The following is a 22,007-nucleotide window of genomic DNA, read 5'->3' on the forward strand; positions in this document are numbered from 1 at the left end:
ACTTTGAGTATGTTAAAGAATGAATGCAATCTACGATATGATGACACCGTCCAAAGTACACAGTATGAACTACTAAAATGTTTGACATCATTCAAACAAAGACTAAGAACCTCTGTCCTCACAAATATGATATATGATCTTGAGTGAGAAGGTTTAAGAAAATGTTATGTTATGGAAATTAATATCTAGTCTAAGTAACTTGTTGTCTGGAAGATATCATCCAAACACATAATATTTATATACTGTTTCCCATTTTAGATGAAAAAACCATAGTTGATTGATTAACATGGCGAAATGAACATTTTTAAATTTTTATAGAATTAAAACAAATTTATTGGGTATAATGAACAATCCCAAGTGAAAACCCTATATTATGTTAATCAAATTTATTCATCACTAAAGTTATGATTTGGATTGATGGTATGGAATGAAATTTAATATAGGAGTAATAATTCTCTCTATTTTTCAAAAGAAATGAAAGTGTCTATTACTATATTTTTCAAGTCAATACATGATATAAATGCACATATTTTTAAAAGTGATGACATTAATCAAACATTTATGCACCAAAATAATAGTAACATACACCTTTATTTCTCTTGAGAGATGAAAAAGATCCCTATTCCTAATGCTGTGATAAGTAATAGAATTTGATTGTTTGAATTGACAAATAATTGATAAAGTGTAAAGAAACATGATGAAATTCATTATATCTTATTCTTTCAAATCCTCCATTTTTTATTTCATTCAATTTAAAATGTATAAATAAAATGAGATATTATAGCAAAAATAAAGAATGAGATATTATTCATAAAATACTCAAAACAATAAATTGAAATATATTCCATTTCACTCCACTATGCTGCTTTTCACTCTATCATATTTCTTTTCGGTTTTACTTATGATATGTTTAGATTGATGGTATGAGGTGGAATATAATGAAATGTAGTAGTAACTAATGAGATTTGATTGTTTAGAATAAATAATGAATGAAGAATAGGAGTGTTGATTGGTTCGAAAAAATTCAAATCAAACTGGAATCCAAATCAAACCATGGTATTTGGGTTAAACATTTTTTCAGTTTGAGCAAAAATCAAACAAAACCAATGAAACCCGATGTTAATTGATTCAGGCAACGGATTCTTAAAATTCTACCCGCAAGCTAGTCTATATGAACAAAGTCTATCCGAACCAACTATATTAATTCATATAATTTATGTCTTTAGAATGGAAACTAGTATAAGATATTCAACTTTAAAAAAGAAGAGAAATAAAATGTCATTTGTGACATTCACAATCTATATGAACAAAAAAAAATCATTATAGAAAATTAGTTGATATAAATTAAAAAATTTAAAGCATATTTTTACATGTTTGTTTCTAATGCATCCGATCAATCCAAACCAAACTAATCCATTATTTTTCGATTTGGATCGGTTTGGGTTTTATCGAAAAAATGTGAAAATTCAGTCCATATATTTTTTTTATCAATTTGTGCATCAGATTCTCTCAAAACCGAATCAAACCGGCCCCCGAACACCCTTAATGAAGAAAGATGAATTTCATTCCATTCCATCCAATTCAATTTTCGATTTTTTGTTTTATTTGATTTGGAGTGTATTATAGAAAGAGATATTTTTAATAAAATATCCAAACAATAGAATAACATTTATATTTCATTCCGCTCAAATAAGTAAGTTCCATTCTACTATGTTACTTCGTTATGTTCCATCCATCAATCTAAAGATATTTACCCTATGTTTAGATTGATGGAATGCAATTGTATAAACTTAAGCTTTATTGTTTGAATTAATTAAAAATGAATGAAATAGAGTGGAATATGATGAAATCCATTTCATCATACTCCATTAATTTCTATAATTTTTTATACATTTCGATTTGATTGGATTTATTTCTATAACTTTTTATACACTTCCGATTTGGACGGAATGACACAATTGCTCTCTATTATAATAAAATATTTTCATTTCAATGCTAAGTGCTAGTTTTACTCTATCTAGAGATAGCTTAAACTTTTAAGAAAAAAACAATGAATGTTGTCTGAAATGAAAATCCAGCAAAATCCCAAAAAAATATAGAACACAAGCACAGCATCAAGGAGTGTGAGGCTCTAGTGTGCAATGCTATGCAGTATCTCAAATCCACGACTTTGCTGTTATCACCATCACCCTTGAACTTCTCCCACCGTTCTCTCAATCACACCAAATGCTTCTCTTCTTTATCTTCTTCAACTGTTTCTCCTTGGTCCGGTCTCCATTCATGGAGGCACACTCCTCTCAACGAGAATCGCAACTGGGGTCCACTCGGTCCTCACCCCGCACCAGAACCCGACCTTAATGACTCCCCTTTCTCCCCTTTCGGTGAAGCTTCTTCATTGGCTGAGTTTGGTTCCATTGTTCTTTCTACTACCGACCCTCTCACCAAGTCCCATCTCTCCCACGTCGCTTACTCCCTCTGGCGCCGCCACAATCTTCCTATTGGCCTCTCCCACCCTCCATCTCGACCTGCCCGGCCCGAAAAACCTATACTGGTTCGTTCTATCTTTCGCCCACCACGTGTTTGTTTTAATTCGTGAATTGCTTATTTCATGACCCATTTTCATTTTTTGTCAACACAAAGTTGATAAAAAAGTAACTTGACTATAGAAAGTTTAGGTGCAAATTGTGTGATTCATTAAAGTAGATTGAGCTTCGCCATAATGAATTGAGATTCATGTTGATACTTGAGGCTCTTATTCAAAATAAATAAACTTAGTGATTTATGTCAAATTGGATTCATTTTTTTTTCCGAATTTAGATAGGACTTGCTTGTGTTGCAAGATACTGAAATTCTTGGTAAGATGTATAATGAGTTGGCTTCTTTGATTTCAGGTTTCTCCTAGGGAAATTCCTGCTCCTAAAAATTCGGGTTTGCCTCTGAATGCTTATTTGCTTCATAATCTAGCACATGTGGAGCTCAATGCAATTGATTTGGCTTGGGATACTGTTGTTCGATTTTCTCCTTATAGGGATCTTCTTGGGGAGGGGTTCTTTGCTGATTTTGCTCATGTTGCTGATGATGAGAGTCGTCACTTCTCTTGGTGTTCTCAGAGGCTTGCTGAACTGGGTTTCAAGTAAGGGCAGTTTAGTTGTTACTTCGATATATGGCCAAAACTAGTTGATTGTGCTGCTTTTTTATTTTTGCTTCTCTTTTTCAACTAGATATGGAGATATGCCAGCTCACAATTTGCTATGGAGGGAATGTGAGAAATCATCAGACAATGTTGCTGCACGTTTGGCAGTGATCCCACTAGTCCAGGTAACTCTCTCCTGGGTATGCCTTCAATCTTCCATTTAGGTCTCAAGTAGAGGCATTCCACTTCCACCACATTGTGGACGTCGACATCATTTGAAGTAAAAAAATGCTCAGTAAATATGATGATACCGCTATTTTCATGGGTTTGCAATTCATTTTTGTTTGAGTGTATCAGTTATAAAATATGTAGCGAGTTACCTTGTTTCTCAACATGAGGGAGCATTTTATACATTGGGGTCTTTTTTTATGAGCAACACACCTTGTGAGAGACATACCACATACTCACCCAAAATCTTAAGGTGATAGGTGCGTGGATTTTCTCACTTATAAATACCCAAGTTTCCACTTTTCTAATCAATGTGGGACTTTGCCACACTTTGTTTCTCAACACTTTCAATTCACATTTGTTTTTCTGAACAATATAAACCAGATACATTCATTATTCAATGAATCTAAAAAGCTAAAATTTGCTTATAATATGGAACGGAGGGAGTATAGGTTAATCAAGTTTGTTTGGTGGTTGATAAGAGTTGTTATTTTAGTTATTCTTAGAGAGTCTTTAAATTCCCCTCCATTGGTAGGGGGAAAGTTAGCTTTGAATATTAATGTAGTGACTAGAGAATTGTCTAGTGTGAAAGGGGAGTGTTCATTTGGGGTAGCCTTGAGTTCAAGGTTATCATCTTCATCGTATACCTTTTGCATCTTCTTTTTCAATCCTATCATCTCAATCAATTGATAGTAATGGAAAATGTTAGAGATCTGACAAAGTTTTCGTAACAGAAAGATATTCAAAGAATTTTTCTTTTTCTTAATTTTGTTGATCAATCTTTATTCTAGTTTGAATTATTCTCTCGTTTATTCAATTTTTCATAGTTTTGGAATTCTTTCCATATATCAAAAGAAAGATTCCTAATAGAGACAGATAGATACGTTTTGAATTATGTAATGCTGGCCTGATATTCTAAATGTACATATTTATTGTGCTTATAGGAGGCTAGAGGACTTGATGCTGGGCCACGTTTGGTGCAAAAATTAGTTGGCTTTGGAGATAATAGGACATCTAAAATTGTGGCTAGAATTGCTGAAGAGGAAGTTGCACATGTAGCAGTGGGGCTTTGCTGGTTTCTTTCTGTCTGTCAAAAAATGGGCCGCACCCCAGATTCCACTTTTAAAGGTTAGGAAGCCTATTTAAAAGCGAAAAACTACAATTTAGTCTCTAAAGTATCATTACTCTTTTTCACTTTTAATCCCTAAAGTATATACATAAATAAATAGTCTCCAAAATATATGAAATTGGTCATGTTAACCTCTAACATCTTAATACTAATAGTATACACTAAATTAACAAATTGTATTTACTTTAAGGACTATTTATCATATTTATATACTTTAGAGACTAAATTAGAGCGAGAGTGATATTTCAGGGACTGAATTAATGGTTTATTCATTTAAGAACAATTTATCTGCTCCCATACAAGATTTTTCTAAAACCATGCAGACTTGCTCAAGGAATACAATGTGGAACTAAAAGGTCCCTTCAATTATGTGGCTCGAGAGGAAGCTGGCATTCCCCGTGATTGGTAAGAAACCATGTGTAATTGTGGTTGGTTTTCTTGTCCGTACCAAAGTTTCAGGCTGCTCATGTAATATGACATAATTGAAAATTTCCATCCCTACCGATATCATATTAATCTTACTATTCTTAACTGCCTAATTTCTCCTGTCTAGGTATGATGCCCCATCAACAAGCAATCAAGAAAAGAAAGACAAAGATGACAATAAAGAACACCTCTCTGAAGTAAGTGTGACAATCTTCTTGGTGCCTGCAACTCTGTATAAAACATTATGGTTTAATATTGACGAATATGGATGTGGTGTTACAGGTTTATGAGAGGGTAGCTTCCATCATTGCTATGGAAAGAGAGAATTTAAGTTTGACAAGGCCACCTGAATGATCATGGCAGAGATAATGAGCAAATTTTGTCTTCAACTGGAAAGTTGTTAGCTGATACAGGTACCTGTCTCCCCAACAGCCAACAAACCAAAGAGTTTGGTGATGAATTCTTTCATTTGCAAAATTTTCAACTTTGACTGCAAGTGCTGATGCAAATTCCAAATTCCATTTGTCCGACGCATTGAACAACTATTGCTGAGAAGCGTGACCCTAAGGGAATGGCAAAATTATTGTTTACTCTGCGTACATGTAAATTATACCAGTTGTTACCTGATAGTATAAACTCTGAAGTAATAATGTACAAACACAAAATTTATGAATGCATAAGATCGTTAGAGGCTTATAGCAACAAATCCAATGAGATGGAAGTCAATGATCATAGTTTAGCTTATTTTTTTAAGTGCCTTGAATGACTCAAGTAACCACATGCCTCCAAATATTTGTTGCATTATCTATGGGCAAAAGCTCTTTAATACTACTACACCGTTGTCTCAAACTATAAGCTGATTTGTATAGAAGTTATTTTACAATTTCATTGAAATAATAATATTTATTTTTTAAGTATACCATTTATTATTTTTTTCATTTCTTTAAAATTTTCTTTTTCACATCATAAATAAGAGAATTTTATAGTTTCTTGTTTTCATACAAATTAATTAAGTTCGTACGATTTAAGACCCACCTCTATAAATACTCATTGAATATTAAGTTAATTCCGAGTCTAACCGACTAATTAAGAAATAATAGAATGTGATAGACCCTCAATGAGGTGTATTATGAATTTGAACAAAGCATTATTGACTAATATAATATTTTAAATATATTTTAGTATGTCTAAAACAATATATTAATTTATGTACTATATATTATGACCAATAGTAATATATTAATACTGTCAAAATACATTGTATAGTAGCTGTATCACCAATTGTCTCTGTTTCGGTAAAGAAAAAAGATTAAACTTTTCATAAAAAAGAAAAGTTTATAATATTCAAGACTTTGTTATTTTATTGACTTTAATGAATTAATTCAATATGAAAAAAAAGTATAACTTTCCTTTCCTGGAAAATTAATTGTGCTAGCTGTGTTTATCTGTTGTCACAGTGCATAGTTTGCTTTGTCTTTAAGCCTTTTAATAAATTAAATCATCACAAAACGTATCAAACTTTGCTTTCCTAAAAACAACAAAAGGATCACAACAAGAATAGTCAAGTTACTCCTACTTCTTGTTCTTGTTCTTGTTCCTCTTTTCTCCATCTTTTTCATCACCTTTCTCAGAGAAACAAACAGAAAACTAAGAATTCACAGAAACTATGTGTAATTCAAATGGTGATTGCAGACCCTTAGGTTTTCTCTTGGGTCTACCCTTTGCTTTTCTCTGCCTCATCATCTCAATCATTGGTATTATTGTATGGATCGTTGGGTAAGTAACCATCATACTCATCATTCTTTCTCTATAATCAATTTTCTGTAAAATTACTATATGTTATTTCAATTTCTGTGACATGGGTTTGATTCTAATTGAATGAAAATATCAAAAAGACTAAAACTTTGGTTCATTATGTTGTTTTCTGCAGGTTGACACTGACATGTATATGTCCCTGCTGTTTGTGCTTGACAGTAATTGTGGAACTTGCTTTGGAATTGGTAAAGGCTCCACTTCATGTTATGGAATGGTTCACCTCTAAGATCCCATGTTGAAATTCCTTTTACTTTACCAATTGTATCATACACTATAGATTTCTATAGAATTGTGTTTCAATTCATTTTCATCTTTTGTTTTAGTGTTTTTTTTCTTCATGTTCTTGATTTAGCCATGTTTGGATTGATTTGTTTGAGGTTATATAGGAGAATAAAAAATATTAATGAGATTATGTAGAAAATTTATACATACATCTTTTATAAGTTGTTATATAAATTATCAATCAATTTAATGTCACAAACAACTTTTTATTTAATTCATGTGATATATTCAAAGAAATCTTGTATTTAAAAACGAAGGTTAAGATAATTTGATGTTAGTGAAATTCTCCCCCTTCCCCCAATCTTTTTAGAAGTTCTTTAATAATTCAAAAACCTCACTAGAATTCTAAGATTTGGAGCATGTTTTTTTGAGGCAAATTTACCGAGATAACTCAGTTTTTCGAAGAAATTCCCAAAATAACACAGTTTTCAAAAAATTTCTCAATCTACCCCACTTTTAGGAGGAGGCGCCAATTGGATTGGCGACCCCTCTTAAAAATTGCAAGGAGGCGCCAATTGGATTGGCTAGGCCACCTGCCCTAGCCAATCCAATTGGCGCCTATGTGTAATTTTTAAGAGGGGGCGCCAATCCAATTGGCGCCTCCCTTAAAAAAGCCTCAAATGAAAAAACTTCCAACATGAAAGTTGTAGTTCTTTTCAAGACAATGAATTTGGATATAAATTTTGCATCATTTGGATTTTTTATGAGAAAGTTATGGGTAGTTGAAGTTGGACTTCTGAGTTTTTGAACTGTTATCTGACCGATAATGTTTTGTATTATTGCATGTGTTTCTTTTAGGAATATGAATTTTTGTCCAACATAACATTTGAAGTAGACATCTTAAATTTTCCAATGCACTTGGTCCCACCTCAAAATAATTAAAAATGAGTGAGTTAGGTCTTTGCGAACTTGACCCAAAATTAGGGTTTATGTCAAAACAAGTGTATGTGAATTTTGCCAAAAGGGACCAACTTCAAGCCCTTTAGTTTGAATGATAAAAGCCTCAAATGACAAAACCTTCAACATAAAAGTTGTAGATCTTTTCAAGATAATGAATTTGGACTAAAGTTTTGCATCATTTGCAATTTTTATGAGAAAGGTATGGGCACCTGAACTTGGACTCTTTGACATTTTATCTGTTATCTGACCTATAATGTTTTGTATTATTGCATGTGTTTGTGTTAGAGTTATGAATTTTTGTCCAACATAACAAGTGAAATAGACATCTTAAATTTTCCAATGCACTTGGTCCCACCTCAAAATAATTAAAAATGAGTGAGGTAGGTCCTTGCGAACTTGACCCAAAATTAGGGTTTCTGTCAAAACATGTGTATGTGAATTTTGCCAAAAGGGACCAAATTCAAGCCCTTTAGTTTGAATGATAAAAGCCTCAAATGACAAAACCTTCAACATAAAAGTTGTAGATCTTTTCAAGATAATGAATTTGGACTAAAGTTTTGCATCATTTGCAATTTTTATGAGAAAGGTATGGGCACCTGAACTTGGACTCTTTGACATTTTATCTGTTATCTGACCTATAATGTTTTGTATTATTGCATGTGTTTGTGTTAGAGTTATGAATTTTTGTCCAACATAATAAGTGAAGTAGACATCTTAAATTTTCCAATGCACTTGGTCCCACCTCAAAATAATTAAAAATGAGTGAGGTAGGTCCTTGCGAACTTGACCCAAAATTAGGGTTTCTGTCAAAACATGTGTATGTGAATTTTGCCAAAAGGGACCAAATTCAAGCCCTTCAACATAACAATAACAAGTCCTTGAATTAGGGTTTCTGACCTATAAATTTTTGTATTATGATATGTGTTTATTTTAGAATTATGAAAGAAACCTAATGTTTGGAGTTTACACAAAGATAAATTTGACATAATACGAATTGATATTAATAAAATTTGGATTTTACACAAAGAATCCTAATGGTGATGACCGGGATCACCTAACCGACCTCCGGTCCCACATCCCCTAGCTACCCTAACCCTTGGCCCTAACCCACGTTGACGATTCTGCACCGGTGTTTGTTCATCTGATGGTCCAGGAGCGTCATTACCTCCTACAGGAGAAGATCCGTTGAGGTATTCAGCCAACTCAACATAGTCTTCAGTATTCAATGATGGTGTACCGGCGTAGCTGAGCTCATGACCCATGCCAGAGAAGTTGGGGTGTGGTTGACTCATGGATGGGCGATCGGGACGGTTGAAGGGAGACATGGGTGACAATGATGGGTCTAGGAAAGGTTGGAAAGGTTGTTGGGGTGTTTGGAAGAGATATGGTTGTGGGATGTTTTGGTATTGTGATGTTTGGGGTTCTTGGCTACGATAGGTGATGGGGCGGTTAATGTTTTGGCTAAGGCGACTTTGGTAGGGTGATGGTGTGGGTGCGAAGCGATGTTCGGTCGAAGGTTGATGGTCCATTTGTCGGTGGTGGTATGGGGGATGTTCTTGGTTTTGGGGTTGGGTGAATGGCATGTTTTGGTTGTATGTTTGTGTGTTTGTGGAACGGAAAGTTTGTCGGATAGGTGGTTGTGAGTAACCGGGCTGAGAATGTTGTTGGGGGTTAGATGTTGATCCTTCTTGTGTGTAACTTGTCTGGCGTGGGTCGTAGAGGTACATATCATCGGCGATGAATTGAAATCCAACTGATCTATACCAAGCCATATAAGTACGACTTGGTTTTACCTCATTTTGCATGACTGCGTCAGTTAAGACATGGTCATGACGGTGCTTCCACTTGCGACACTCTGATCTTGCGAAGGTTTGCCAAGGGTTGTAGTTCCATTGGTCGTTCACTTTACGCATATGCCATTCTCCTAGGCTAGCTGGGGGATCTGGGATATTCTGGACCATACCAAACTGCAGCTTCACACGATCGGTGTTGTGCAGCTCCACTGTTGTGAACCGTATTATCGGTGTGCATGTTGTCCATACGGCTGCGTCTTCAGGGTTGATCTGATGCTCATGATCCATATTAAGGTATGAACGCCAAATGAACTGAATTGTTAAAGACGATAGGATTTAAATGAATGTAGAAAAAGTCAACATAATATGAAGAAATAATGAAATTATTTTGCTTACGTCTGCCGATCGAAGGTGATCCAACAGGTTGCGATATTGAGTAATATAGTGTCTCGGACATCTGCTGTAATTCATACCGCGTGCCGACCATCTACACCAAAAAGTTAAAATAAATTAGTTATGGGTAATAAACTGTAAGGAAGGAAGTAAAGATATAGCAATTTAAACAACTTACTTTTTTGCATATGGAAAAGTGAAGGGGTTGTTATTGACCGGTGCTAGAGACGGTAGTCTTGACCATCCCCATGCTTGTAGCAAAACAGCACATCCAGAAAATGTAGAAGTATCTTTGTGGGAGTTTTTGCACAACGAACTATAGAGATAGGCTAGACATGCGGATCCCCAATTATAACTACCTATTCTATCTATATGTCTAAGTAAAGGTAAGTACATAATATGCATGCTAGAACCACTACCTTCGGGAAATAAAAAGGATCCTAGTAACAACATAATGTAACACCTAGTTTTGATGATTCGAGCATCTTCGGTAGAATGCTCATCTAAATAAAAACTATTATAATATGACTTTAGGCGTGAAAGTAGTATACCTTGTCCCCTAGCATTATCATCTAACAAATAAGTGTTTAAAAGCTCCATGCAAATTGAATTTGCATAGTTAGTCTTACCATTAACAGCTTTGCCTTCAATTCGTAGTCCTAAAAGCATGTAGACGTCTTCTAACGTCACGGTACACTCACCGGTTGGAAACCAAAATGTGTGTGTCTCTGGCCTCCATCTTTCGCATAAGGCTAGAATGAACTTGTTATCTATAGACCAAGACATAATTTTGCTAATGTGACCAAAACCGGCGAGTTCAACATAAGGTTGAATCATCGGGTCCATTGCGACAAATTCGTGGACTCGAGTTCGAAACCTTGAGACATCCTATAATAGAAATAATGTAACACTTGACTAAGTCGGTATTTCAAAATAAAATGGGGTTGGTGGAGATGAAACATAAAAAATAAGTATAAGAAAAAACTTACGTATGTCGCGATGTTTGCAACTGTTCCTCTGTGTGCTTCGCCCATTGTGAGTAAAGACATATTGTTGGGGAGTTGGTGTAGATGAAAATGGAAGATTTTGTTGAAGATGAAATTGTAAAAGAAGTAATGTAGATGAAGTAGTGAGAAATGTAGATGAAGTAGTGAGAATGTTGGTGTGGAAGAATTGTTGAAGGAGTGGATGAATTTATAGGCAAATGGAGGAGTGCATGAAAAATTGTGTTTGCATGGTGTCTCCACCTCATTTGGCGACCATGTACAATATTAAAGAGGGGGCGCCATTCAAATTGGCGACACCATAGGGTACATGCATGCAAGGCTAGTTCTGAATGCTTGGTTTCGAGGACTGACTCCATGGGGGTGCCATTCAAATTGGCGACCATGTACAAGCCTTAAAGGCAGGCGCCAAACCAATTGGCGCCACCTTCTGCATGGCTGACACGTGGCATTGTTGTCTCCTGCATGCTGAACAACTCACTTATGGATGGCTTGCATGATTGACACATCATCTCTGACCATCTTAGGTGTCCGACACGTGTCTGTCTTGTCTCCTGCATGCTGATGACTACCTTCTTGATAGCTTGCCTGGTTGACACATCAAGTCACACTGTCTTGCAGGATTGACACATCATCTCAGAGACGTGGCTCTCTAGTATCCTGCATGCTGAATACTCACTTCTGTCTTGACTAGCTAGCATGCTTGACAGACACATCAACTCATGACTAGCTAGCATGCTTGACACATCAACTCACACTGTATTGCATGACAGACACCTCATCTCTGAAATTACTTGCATGCTTGACACAGTATCTCAGAGTAGCTTCAATGTGAGACACTAATACCATCTATTTAAGTGTCTTACTATCACATTCATCTGCACTTGCAAAATACTTTTCATCTCCAAAATACTTTTCATCTTCACTCACATTCATCTGCACTTACAAAATACTTTTTATCTCCAAAATGTCATCTTCATCATTATACAGTATCAACGTTCACTGCAACGGTGAAACTTTTGAGTCTGAGCTTCATGGTTTTTGTTTTAGAAACACTGATACCATTAGAGTGACAATGAAGAGAAATGCAACCTTTTTGCATTTCAAAAAAAGAATACAATCCTTTATAGCATCAGGTATTGTGTCAAAGATGACATATCAGAATCCTATATTTTTTGAGAATGGTCAATGCAAGTTTTTCCCCCTAAAGATACGAGACGATGAAGATGTTGAAAGCATGTTTCTTAGTCATGAACATTCAGGCATGGATTGTATCGAGTTGTACATTACTATACAACCATGTATACCGTCTCAACAGTCTCAACTAACCGATCAGGATCCAGCTGGTGAAGATGCTGCAGATGATGCACAATGGTCAGATGAACTCAACCCAGAAGCCGAAGTAGAGGTCGACGTTGTTGATGAAGAAGAAGAGGAGACTGAGGTACAGGTTGATCACATCCTGAACAACGACGATGAAGATGAGGCTCAACCACCACCAATACCTCCTACTCATGCCTACAATCCTCCTCAACATATGACAAATATGGATCTTCACGACGATGAAACGTCCGACAGTGTCTTCTATAATCCGTATCCGAGACCAGTAGGCGAATTAAAGGTGGGAGACATGTTTCGTACCAAAGAGGAATGTGTCTTGGCAATAAAAAATACCATATGAACAACTTTGCTGACTTTACAGTGAAACGCACTGACTCTAAAAGGTATGTTATCGAATGTCGTAACATGCTTTGTAAGTTTCGTTTGGCTGCATCTTACAAGAAGAAAAATGACTCTTGGGAGATCGCCTCAATAGACCCACCACACAGTTGCGTTGCAACTAACGTTGAACAAGATCACCGTAAACTGAGCACAGCTTTGATATGTCAAGACATTCTGCCATTGGTAAATAAAGACCCATCAGTGAAGGTGAGTATAATTATATCCCATATCCGAACAACATATAATTATACTCCATCTTACAAGAAAGCATGGATTGCGAGGACAAAGGCTATTGAGCAGGTTTTCGGCAACTGGGAGGACTCATTCAAGGAATTACCACGGTTTTTATGGGCACTAAAAACTTATGTCCCAGGAACTGTGGCAATTCTGGAGACAGTGCCAGCAATGATGCCAGACGGAACCTGTGCTACAGGTAATAGAATATTTCACCGTCTTTTTTGGGCATTTGACCCATGCATCAAAGGTTTCGCTTTCTGCAAACCTCTCCTGCAAATTGATGGCACTTGGTTATACGGAAAATACAAGGGTACTTTGCTCATGGCAGTTGCACAAGACGGTAACAACAATGTATTTCCCATTGCCTTTGCTCTTGTTGAAGGTGAAACGGCTGGTGGATGGGGTTTCTTTCTTCGACATCTCAGAACGCATGTCGCTCCACAAGCCAATCTATGTTTGATTTCTGATAGACATGCTGCCATCGAAAGTGCCTACAACAACCATGACAACGGATGGCATGATCCTCCTTCTACACATGTCTACTGTATCAGACACATTGCACAAAACTTCATGCGTGCTATAAAAGATAAGAATCTTCGCAAGAAGGTGGTGAATGCTGGGTATGCTTTAACTCAACCATCTTTTCAATATTATCGTGATGAGATTCGTCTGTCTAATGAAGACGCGGGGAGATGGATAAATAACATCCCAGTAGAGCAGTGGACAAGAGCATTTGATGGTGGTTGTCGATGGGGCCACATGACAACAAACATTGTGGAATGCATGAACGGGGTTTTCAAAGGAATTCGAAACCTGCCGATAACCGCCTTGGTAAGATCAACCTATTATAGGTTGGCTTCTATGTTCGCAACCAGAGGTGAAAGATGGAGTGCAGTGTTAATGTCTGGACAAGTATTCAGTGAGTGTTGCATGAAGGTCATGAAAGAGGAGAGCATCAAAGCTACGACACACGCTGTAACAGTGTTTGACCGTCAAAGACAAAATTTCAGCGTCCAGGAAACAATGGGCAACAGCGAGGGGAGACCAAATTTAGCCTACGCGGTTAAACTACACAGAAGTTGGTGCGATTGTGGAAAATTTCAGGCCTTCCGCATACAATGCTCCCATGTCATTGCAACATGCGCTTATACTCGTCAAGACGCTTACACCCATTTATCTGATGTGTACAAGGCCAACACCATCATGAATGTATATAGTCAAAGCTTTTCAGTACTACCAATGGAGGATTACTGGCCTCCATATGAAGGAGATATTGTTTGGCACAATGAAGAGATGCGTAGAAAGAAGAAAGGAAGGCCAAACAGCACACTGTCGCATTACGCGAAAAACCGGCGGGAAAAGAAAACAACAGAGCCGCCACCGTGCGTTATTTATCCCAAAAGAGGGAAAGGAAACGCTCAGAGTAAACCTGGAAAGAACATGGTCTCGCGACCAAAGAGGAAGGGTTCGGGAGTCGGTTATGCGAAGGGAAGGTATTAGCACCCCTACGCATCCGTAGTACTCTACGGGATCCACGCACAAAAGGAAAGAATATTGGTTGCTAAACACTGCTCAAACTCACACACACTGGCTGAAAGAGACAAAAGAAACTGACTGAAACTGACTCGGCAGGATATCGTATCCTGGGCCTACTTAGTCTATCAGGCATAGACATCAGAGTCGAAGTAGTTCGGACTAGGGAAAACACATGCTCGCTAGGATATCGCATCCTATGCATACGTATCTCCTTGGACGAAGGAGAATCAGAGCATTCGTAGCTCGGCTGACACGCACACAAACAAACACAGGCGAAGGCAAACATGGAGCCTGAATGCCAATCACTGGGCTTACATCAGCATCCGAACCAAAACACACCCACACTGGAACTCGAATGCCACTCGATGGTCTTACATCAGCTTCCAAGCACACAACAACACAACAAGTTAATAGGGAGTCGGGGACTCGAGCCTATAACTGTCAAGCACACACTCAAACAAACAGACAACAAATTGCTAAGGAGTCAGGCACTCGAGCCTAGCAACTGTCAAACAACACACACAAAAAGAAAAAAAGGGCGCCCGGAGAGATCAGCTCATCTCCTGCCTACGTACCTCATCTGGTATGAGGATCAGGGCGACGTAGTTCCCCTACGCAGGGAAAAAGGACTAGCCTAACCAGATAACAGAGGGAGACACAACACTAGGAAGACTACGACTCGAGCCTAGATGTTGTCATGCAAAGTCGTCCCTAAGTTAAGGTTTCTAGCTAACTTGCACAGGAAGCAAGGGTCTCGATTGCAACTAGGGCAAGAGAAAGGGGAGGTCTCAATCGCAACGAGGGCGAGAGAAAAGAATTAGTGTTAGTTGTTAGTCAAACTCGACAAGACATCGCATCTCGTGCCTACGTATCTCATCTAAACATGAGAATCAGAGTTGCCGTAGTTCGGCTAAACTATTCCCGTTGGTTTGTGTTTTTTAAGTGGACAACGTCACTGCGCAATCTACCTGATGCTCGACCTTTGGAGACTTACTCATCTGTAGTAGAAGGAGTTAACGTATCCTTAAGAGGGGATAATGTTTGTTTGTGTTTTAGGAAAGCTCAAGCAAGAAAGGAAGTCCTAGACGAAGGAACCGTGCTAGCTTAATTGACATGCAAACGAGACTACGCGGAGTCTAACAAACCTAGGGGACACAATCACACCACACACAAGCACATACAACATGAAATAAACACACCAACAAGGGGCTCAAACATCAAGGCTAGGTTTTAGTCGAGGGGTCATATCAACCTCAACAAACAAACCTCTGGAAATGGGTAGTGTTAGCTCTTAACCTTGCCATTGAGGGGCTAAGGTGAAGCAGATGAAAGGTGAGTGAAGATAAGACTTCACGGCTCTTATCCCTGGCCTGGGAGAGCTTAAGACAAGAATGTGTGGGTTCAGAAAGTGGGAACCCTTCTACACATTTGATACTGACTCAACTGTACAATTGTACAAGATCTTGGGTTTGTATCTGCAATGCATCAACACAGTGGTGTGAGCAAAGCAGATGACACACAGAATAGCAGGGGATAGATTGCTTATCCCTTGGGTTCTGCCAATTGCCTCTTCACTTAGGAGGTCTTTGAATATGTACAGGGACAAATTGTAAACATACACAAACATTGCCTCTTAAGGAGGACTTCAGACAGGTGCCTGGCCAAGTAACAGGCCAGGTCTTCCAGACTACATGAAGATTAAGGGATTATACCTCAAAGCAAGTTGCTATTAAAGCAAAGCAAAGCAAGTTCAAAGAACTAAGCAACTAATGGTACCTGAAATAGTCAAACAGATCAGTACACAATTCAAAAGCTAAAGCAAAGGAGGTAAGAATCCACAGTCAATACAATTAACAAATGGGCAAAGCACAATGCTCAAGGCATATGAGCCAAGCCACCTACAAAACACACAAGTTAGTCAATGATATTTAAGCAAGCTCAATCAAAAAGAAATGGCCTCATTGGTCATTTGTTGGTCAACCTGAAAACACAAGCTCAAAAGTGAGTAACAGGACCACTAGGGCAAGCCTAGGGTCAAAAGAGAATGAAAAAGTCAAAACAGCAAAGGGCAAGCATTCAAAATCATGTTTAATAAATCAAGAAACAATTCCAATTGGGTTCACATTCATGTCAATCACTATCATCATTTCATGAACAGTTTAAGTCAAAGCATTGCAAACAGAAGCTCATAGGAGTCAACAGAAAGACTTGCATCAAAAGTCAATTCAAACATTTCCAAAAATTACCAAATAAATCATGATCAATCCTAACACCTAGCATGGTAAGCATGTCAAATTTCATCTTATTTGGACAAGTGGAAGGCAGTCAATTAAAATCAGAAAGTCAAAGCAATTTTGAACATGCTCAAAGAAGTCAACCAAACACGTATCAACTTCAAAAATTCATAAGTCAGTGATAACAAATGATAAATGAATGGGATTAACACCATGGCAAAGATTAGGATGTCTAGTAATCGCATGTAAAATTTAAAGTTCATCCAATAAAGTATGAGAATTTTACACATGAAATGGCAACATGCATCACAATAAGTCCACATTTTGGTCAAACAGGGGAGAAAATCTCAAACAATTAGGAAATGGCATAATTAATTCCAAGAAAAATCACAAGTGAACTAGACATATAAGAGTAGGTTCATGCAAAAAATCAATTCATTTGGAGGTCAAGAAGCATGGATACAAAAATCAGGAAGTTGCACATCCATGGTGTGACACAAGTTGTCACACCCTACTTCGAAAATTCACAACTCTCAAACCACATAAGATAAATTCATGATCTTTACATCAAAATAAACATGAGTGAGTCTAGTTTGAGCACAAAAAATTTCAGATCAAATGGATAATGCATCACAATTTCACAAAAGATTTGGCAAGATGTACAAAATATTGACACATGAACAAAACCCTAATACCATTTTAAATTCGACCATGCAAAAATTCTGGAAAAATCATGATAAAATTCTAGACATCAAGATGAACACAATGCAGAAATCCCCATGAAATTTGGGTTTAAAATGAATGAGTTGTGATTTTTGTAAGATGTTGAATCAAAATGAAATAAGTAATGAACAAATAATATGATTTAATGGATTTAATATGAACCGATGGCATTTTGGTAATTCAGGGGGGAGTTTAATGAAACGGTGCGCTTTGGTCATGGGCGTGGCACGCTGGGATTGGTTCATGCCAATCAAACAGGACAAATTCATGCAGCCTACGTAAAAACAAAATCTGGAAAATGGATTTTTAGGGTTTGTGAACAGTAAGCAGCTCATCTTCTTCACCAAGCTCGATTCAATTTTTTTTTCCAGAAATACAAATTGGATATACCAACATGATCAGCAAGCAATGCATATCAACATGCTACCATCAGAATTCATGAACTCGAGCTAATCATCATGGAATCATGCAAAACAACAATAACCAACAAACTTTAAACTCAGATTTCTCCCAGCACAGTTAATCATTTTCAGTGGTTCAAGGTTCATTGGAATCAGCAAAGCATAAACTATCTAAAGCATGGCACGATTTATGAAATGAATGAGTTCGAAAACTTACCAAACTTTGAGAACAGTGTCGATTCAGTGCTCCTCTTGTTGCAAATGCCTAAAACAGATGCTCCTTGTGGTTTGAAATGATGGATGGAGAGTGACTTGTAGCTCAGCAAGGCGTGAAAATGCTTAAATCGAACATTGCCATGGAAGTGTCTTGAAGAAACAGAACTCGAAATGGCTGTACAGTTGGTGTTTTATGCTTGAAATGAGCTTAAAATGATGGCTAGATGGTGAAACAACAATGCTTGCTCGTGGTCTTTTGAGGGTTTTGACAGATTTTGGAAAATGCAAGAAGAATGAAGTTTGAGAGAATGAGTGAAAATTCTGTTTGGAGGCAGCTGCTAGGGTTGGAAATGGACAGAAAATATGTATATATACTTCTGTTTAGTGTTGGCTCAGCAAGTGTTAATCATGATTATCACAAATGGACCATTTTGCTCATTTTGCTAAGTTTCAACCAAATGCACATGGGGTGTATAATTCTGCACGAAATGGGCTTTAGGCAAGTTCCAAATATCATTTCAAACAAGTTCCAATTGGCCAAATGGTTTAAAAATGCTTAATCCAAAAACTCAAATTTTCACTACACTTGAAATTAATTAATGCAAGTCCAAAAAGGCCATTTTGAATGGTGAAGTTTTGGTGCATGAGGATGACATTTTTGGAAATAGGGGATCAAATGTGACTTGTTGGAAAAAACCTCACCAATTTTGGCCAAATGGTTTGAGAGATATGGCCTTTTGAAGTTCAAGAATTTGTGAAAATGATTTGATCATATCTTGACAACCATGCATGGGAATTGAGAGTTCTTGGACTTTTTGGAAATGGGAGAACAAGATCTTCAACTTTCATGTTGGGCAAAAATTCATTTGAAGCTTGTATCATGATGTAAGCTTAGGCTCAAGAAGTTTCCATTTTTGGCAGTTAAAATTACAGGTCCAGTTTCTATTTTTGGAAATTTTCTGATTTGGCTTCAAATTCTTCAATGATGTTGTTTGCCATGATATGTGAGGCCTATTGGGACATGAATAAACTCTCTCAAACCAAATCCATCCATTAAAACCATAAAATCAACCACAGTTGACCAAGTTTGACTTTCTAGGGTTTCTGACTGATTGTGCCTTGACTGATGACCTCTGAGCCTCCAATCTTTGACTTAAACACTTCAAATGGACCTCCAAGTCATGTGAACATGTTGGACCAACCCTAGGGCCTTGGCTCCTTGAGAAACACACTTGCTTGCTTGGTTGACTGATCTCCTGACCAGTTTGACCTAATTCTCTTGATTGGCTTGCACTTGAGGCAAATAGGACAATGCAATGCTATGCAGTGGACCATGTTATGCTATGACCTAATATGAAAATGTATCTACAATGATAGGTGCAAATTTGAGGTGCTACAGCTGCCCCTATTCAATCAGCTGGGGACCCGAACGGATGATAGCAATGGCTGTCAGACTTTCAGGGTAAACAGGGATTGAATACAAAAGAACCGTAGAAATTTGCACCGACTGGATATAATACAAGAAGAACCACGTCATTTACCGATGACAACTGCATGACAACTTCAGGCAAGCGAAACCATTTACCGATGGTTAACCACTGGAAACTTGATATTTACCGATATCAACTTCAGCCAGACCATTTACCGATGGCTGCTGGGAAAACAAACTTTGAAAAGCGAAACCATTTACCGATGGTTAAAACTTGATATTTACCGATATCAACTTCAGCCAGACCATTTACCGATGGCTGCTGGGAAAACAACTTGAGAAAAACAAAACCATTTACCGATGGTTAAAAACTTGATATTTACCGATATCAACTTCAGCAAGACCATTTACCGATGGTTGCTGCAACTGGGAATTCGATATTTACCGATATCGAAGAAAACTGGGCCATTTACCGATGGCATCTCTGCTTGGGGAGGAACAAAATCTTTGTGGTGGAACCAGACAAGACGTTTACCGACGACTTCTGGGGATTTTGATTTTATTAACAAGAGAACAAAGAATGACCAGACATTTACCGATGACTGGGGATGAGAAATTTATTGGGGAGAGACAAACAAAAATTCGTAACTGGAAACCAGATAGGACATTTACAGATGACTCTACTGGGGATTTCTAGCTGGGGAATTATCAGACATTTACCGATGACTGAGGGAAAGACTCGATGTTTACCGACATCGAAAGATGATGTTTACCGACATCAAAAAATGACCAGACATTTACCGATGACTGGGTGAGAATTTTTTTGGAGAGAAACAAACAAAGATTCACAACTGAAAAAAAAACCAGGTAGGACATTTACTGATGACTCTACTGGGAATTTCTAGCTGGGGAATTATCAAACATTTACCGATGACTGAGGGAAAGACTCGATGTTTACCGACATCGAAAGATGATGTTTACCGACATCAAAAAAATGACCAGACATTTACCGATGACTGGGGTGGGACTCGATGTTTACCGACATTTTATTAAATCAAGCAGAGCAAAGCAAGTTCAAATGAACTCTAAGCAACTTAGGTACCTGTGAAAAATCTAAACCAATCAGTTCAACTGTACAGACAACTAAACAACAGTTAACATCAAACAGACAAACAATGTTCACAATGTGCAAGCCACAAGGCAAACTCAAAATGAGTTAGCATCAACCTACAAAACACACAAGTGTTAGTAATCAAGAGCAAACATCAATGCTCAAATGAGGAAGCATCATCAACTATGGACTTGGATGTTTAAACCTGAAATCAAAGCCCACATGTAAGCCACAAACCACTAGATCAAAGCCTAGGGTCAAAGATGGAGAAAAAAGTCAATACAGAACCTCAAATTTAACATGAATCATCTTTATCCAATCAAGAATAAGCCTCAAAAAGTCTCACACCAATATCACTAAGCATATTCATTTCATGAGCAAAACATGGCAAGGTATGCAAAAGCTAGTCACATTTGAGACATCAAGAAGAAAAATGCACATCAAATCCAAAATGACTCAAATAATCTTGGCAAAATTCATGAGTACACAAGACATATAACATGATTATCATACAAAAAATCAGAGGCATTGGATATCATTAGGCAAGGCAATCACATAGCACAATCCAAACAATCACATGTGTGACACAAATTGTCACACCAAGTTAGCATAATCACAAAACAGAAATGGATCATGGGAAAAATATCAAACCAAAGCCACAGGGTCACTCAACATGTCTAGAAATCACACACAAAATTTCAGAAGTATTGGATCATTTTTGAGTATTTTATGATGAAAGGAACAAGGCAACATCATGAATGGATACATGTTCAATCACCTTAGTACAAATCATTTTTTAAGCCAGGCACAACTTTGCAATTTATGATCATAAAAAAGTAGATAGGATAAGGAACACATAGCAAAAAATTGGGGATCAATTGGAGCATTTTTCAATTTATAATGATTTTTGGAAGTTTGGAAAAAATTGAAAATCAAAAGTGAAGCAATGGTATGAAATAAGGAGGGAAAGTGGAAAAATGCATGACAATTTGAAATAAGTCCCTCGCTTATCGAACCGCGCACAAATTCAAACTAAAGCGCGCGCCATCTAAAACGATGTCGTTTCGTCCTAAAACCCTAAACACAAGCACGTTCCAGAATTTCGTAGCAAACATGAACTTTCGTAGCAAAACCGAAGCAAGCCATGCAGAAACCGTAGCTAATTCTGGAAATGCAGGAAGTTCATCTTCTCCAGGATGAACACGATGAACACATTCCCAACAAATCTCAAAACAGTCCAGAAATCACAAATAATAGCATCAATCGGTTCATCATTCCACATACATCAAGGATTC

The 22,007-nt window shown here is 37.3% G+C and overlaps 2 protein-coding genes across 2 annotated transcripts; both read left to right on the top strand.

The window, feature by feature from the left end:
* The first annotated feature begins 1,980 nt into the window (after nucleotides 1–1,980).
* LOC127086959 (uncharacterized) lies at nucleotides 1,981–5,612 on the top strand. The gene is made up of 7 exons (XM_051027780.1): nucleotides 1,981–2,551; nucleotides 2,892–3,133; nucleotides 3,222–3,318; nucleotides 4,306–4,489; nucleotides 4,814–4,895; nucleotides 5,044–5,113; nucleotides 5,199–5,612. The coding sequence occupies exons 1-7, from the start codon at nucleotides 2,147–2,149 to the stop codon at nucleotides 5,268–5,270; spliced, it is 1,152 nt and encodes a 383-aa protein (XP_050883737.1). The 5' UTR covers nucleotides 1,981–2,146; the 3' UTR covers nucleotides 5,271–5,612.
* Nucleotides 5,613–6,331: 719 nt separating this feature from the next.
* LOC127086960 (signaling peptide TAXIMIN 1) lies at nucleotides 6,332–7,162 on the top strand. The gene is made up of 2 exons (XM_051027782.1): nucleotides 6,332–6,692; nucleotides 6,847–7,162. Exons 1-2 carry the CDS (start codon nucleotides 6,583–6,585, stop codon nucleotides 6,968–6,970), a joined length of 234 nt encoding a protein of 77 aa, XP_050883739.1. The 5' UTR covers nucleotides 6,332–6,582; the 3' UTR covers nucleotides 6,971–7,162.
* Nucleotides 7,163–22,007: the final 14,845 nt, after the last annotated feature.

The sequence above is a fragment of the Lathyrus oleraceus genome, chromosome 5 (genome assembly GCF_024323335.1).
Source record: "Lathyrus oleraceus cultivar Zhongwan6 chromosome 5, CAAS_Psat_ZW6_1.0, whole genome shotgun sequence".
Lineage (NCBI taxonomy): Eukaryota > Viridiplantae > Streptophyta > Magnoliopsida > Fabales > Fabaceae > Lathyrus > Lathyrus oleraceus.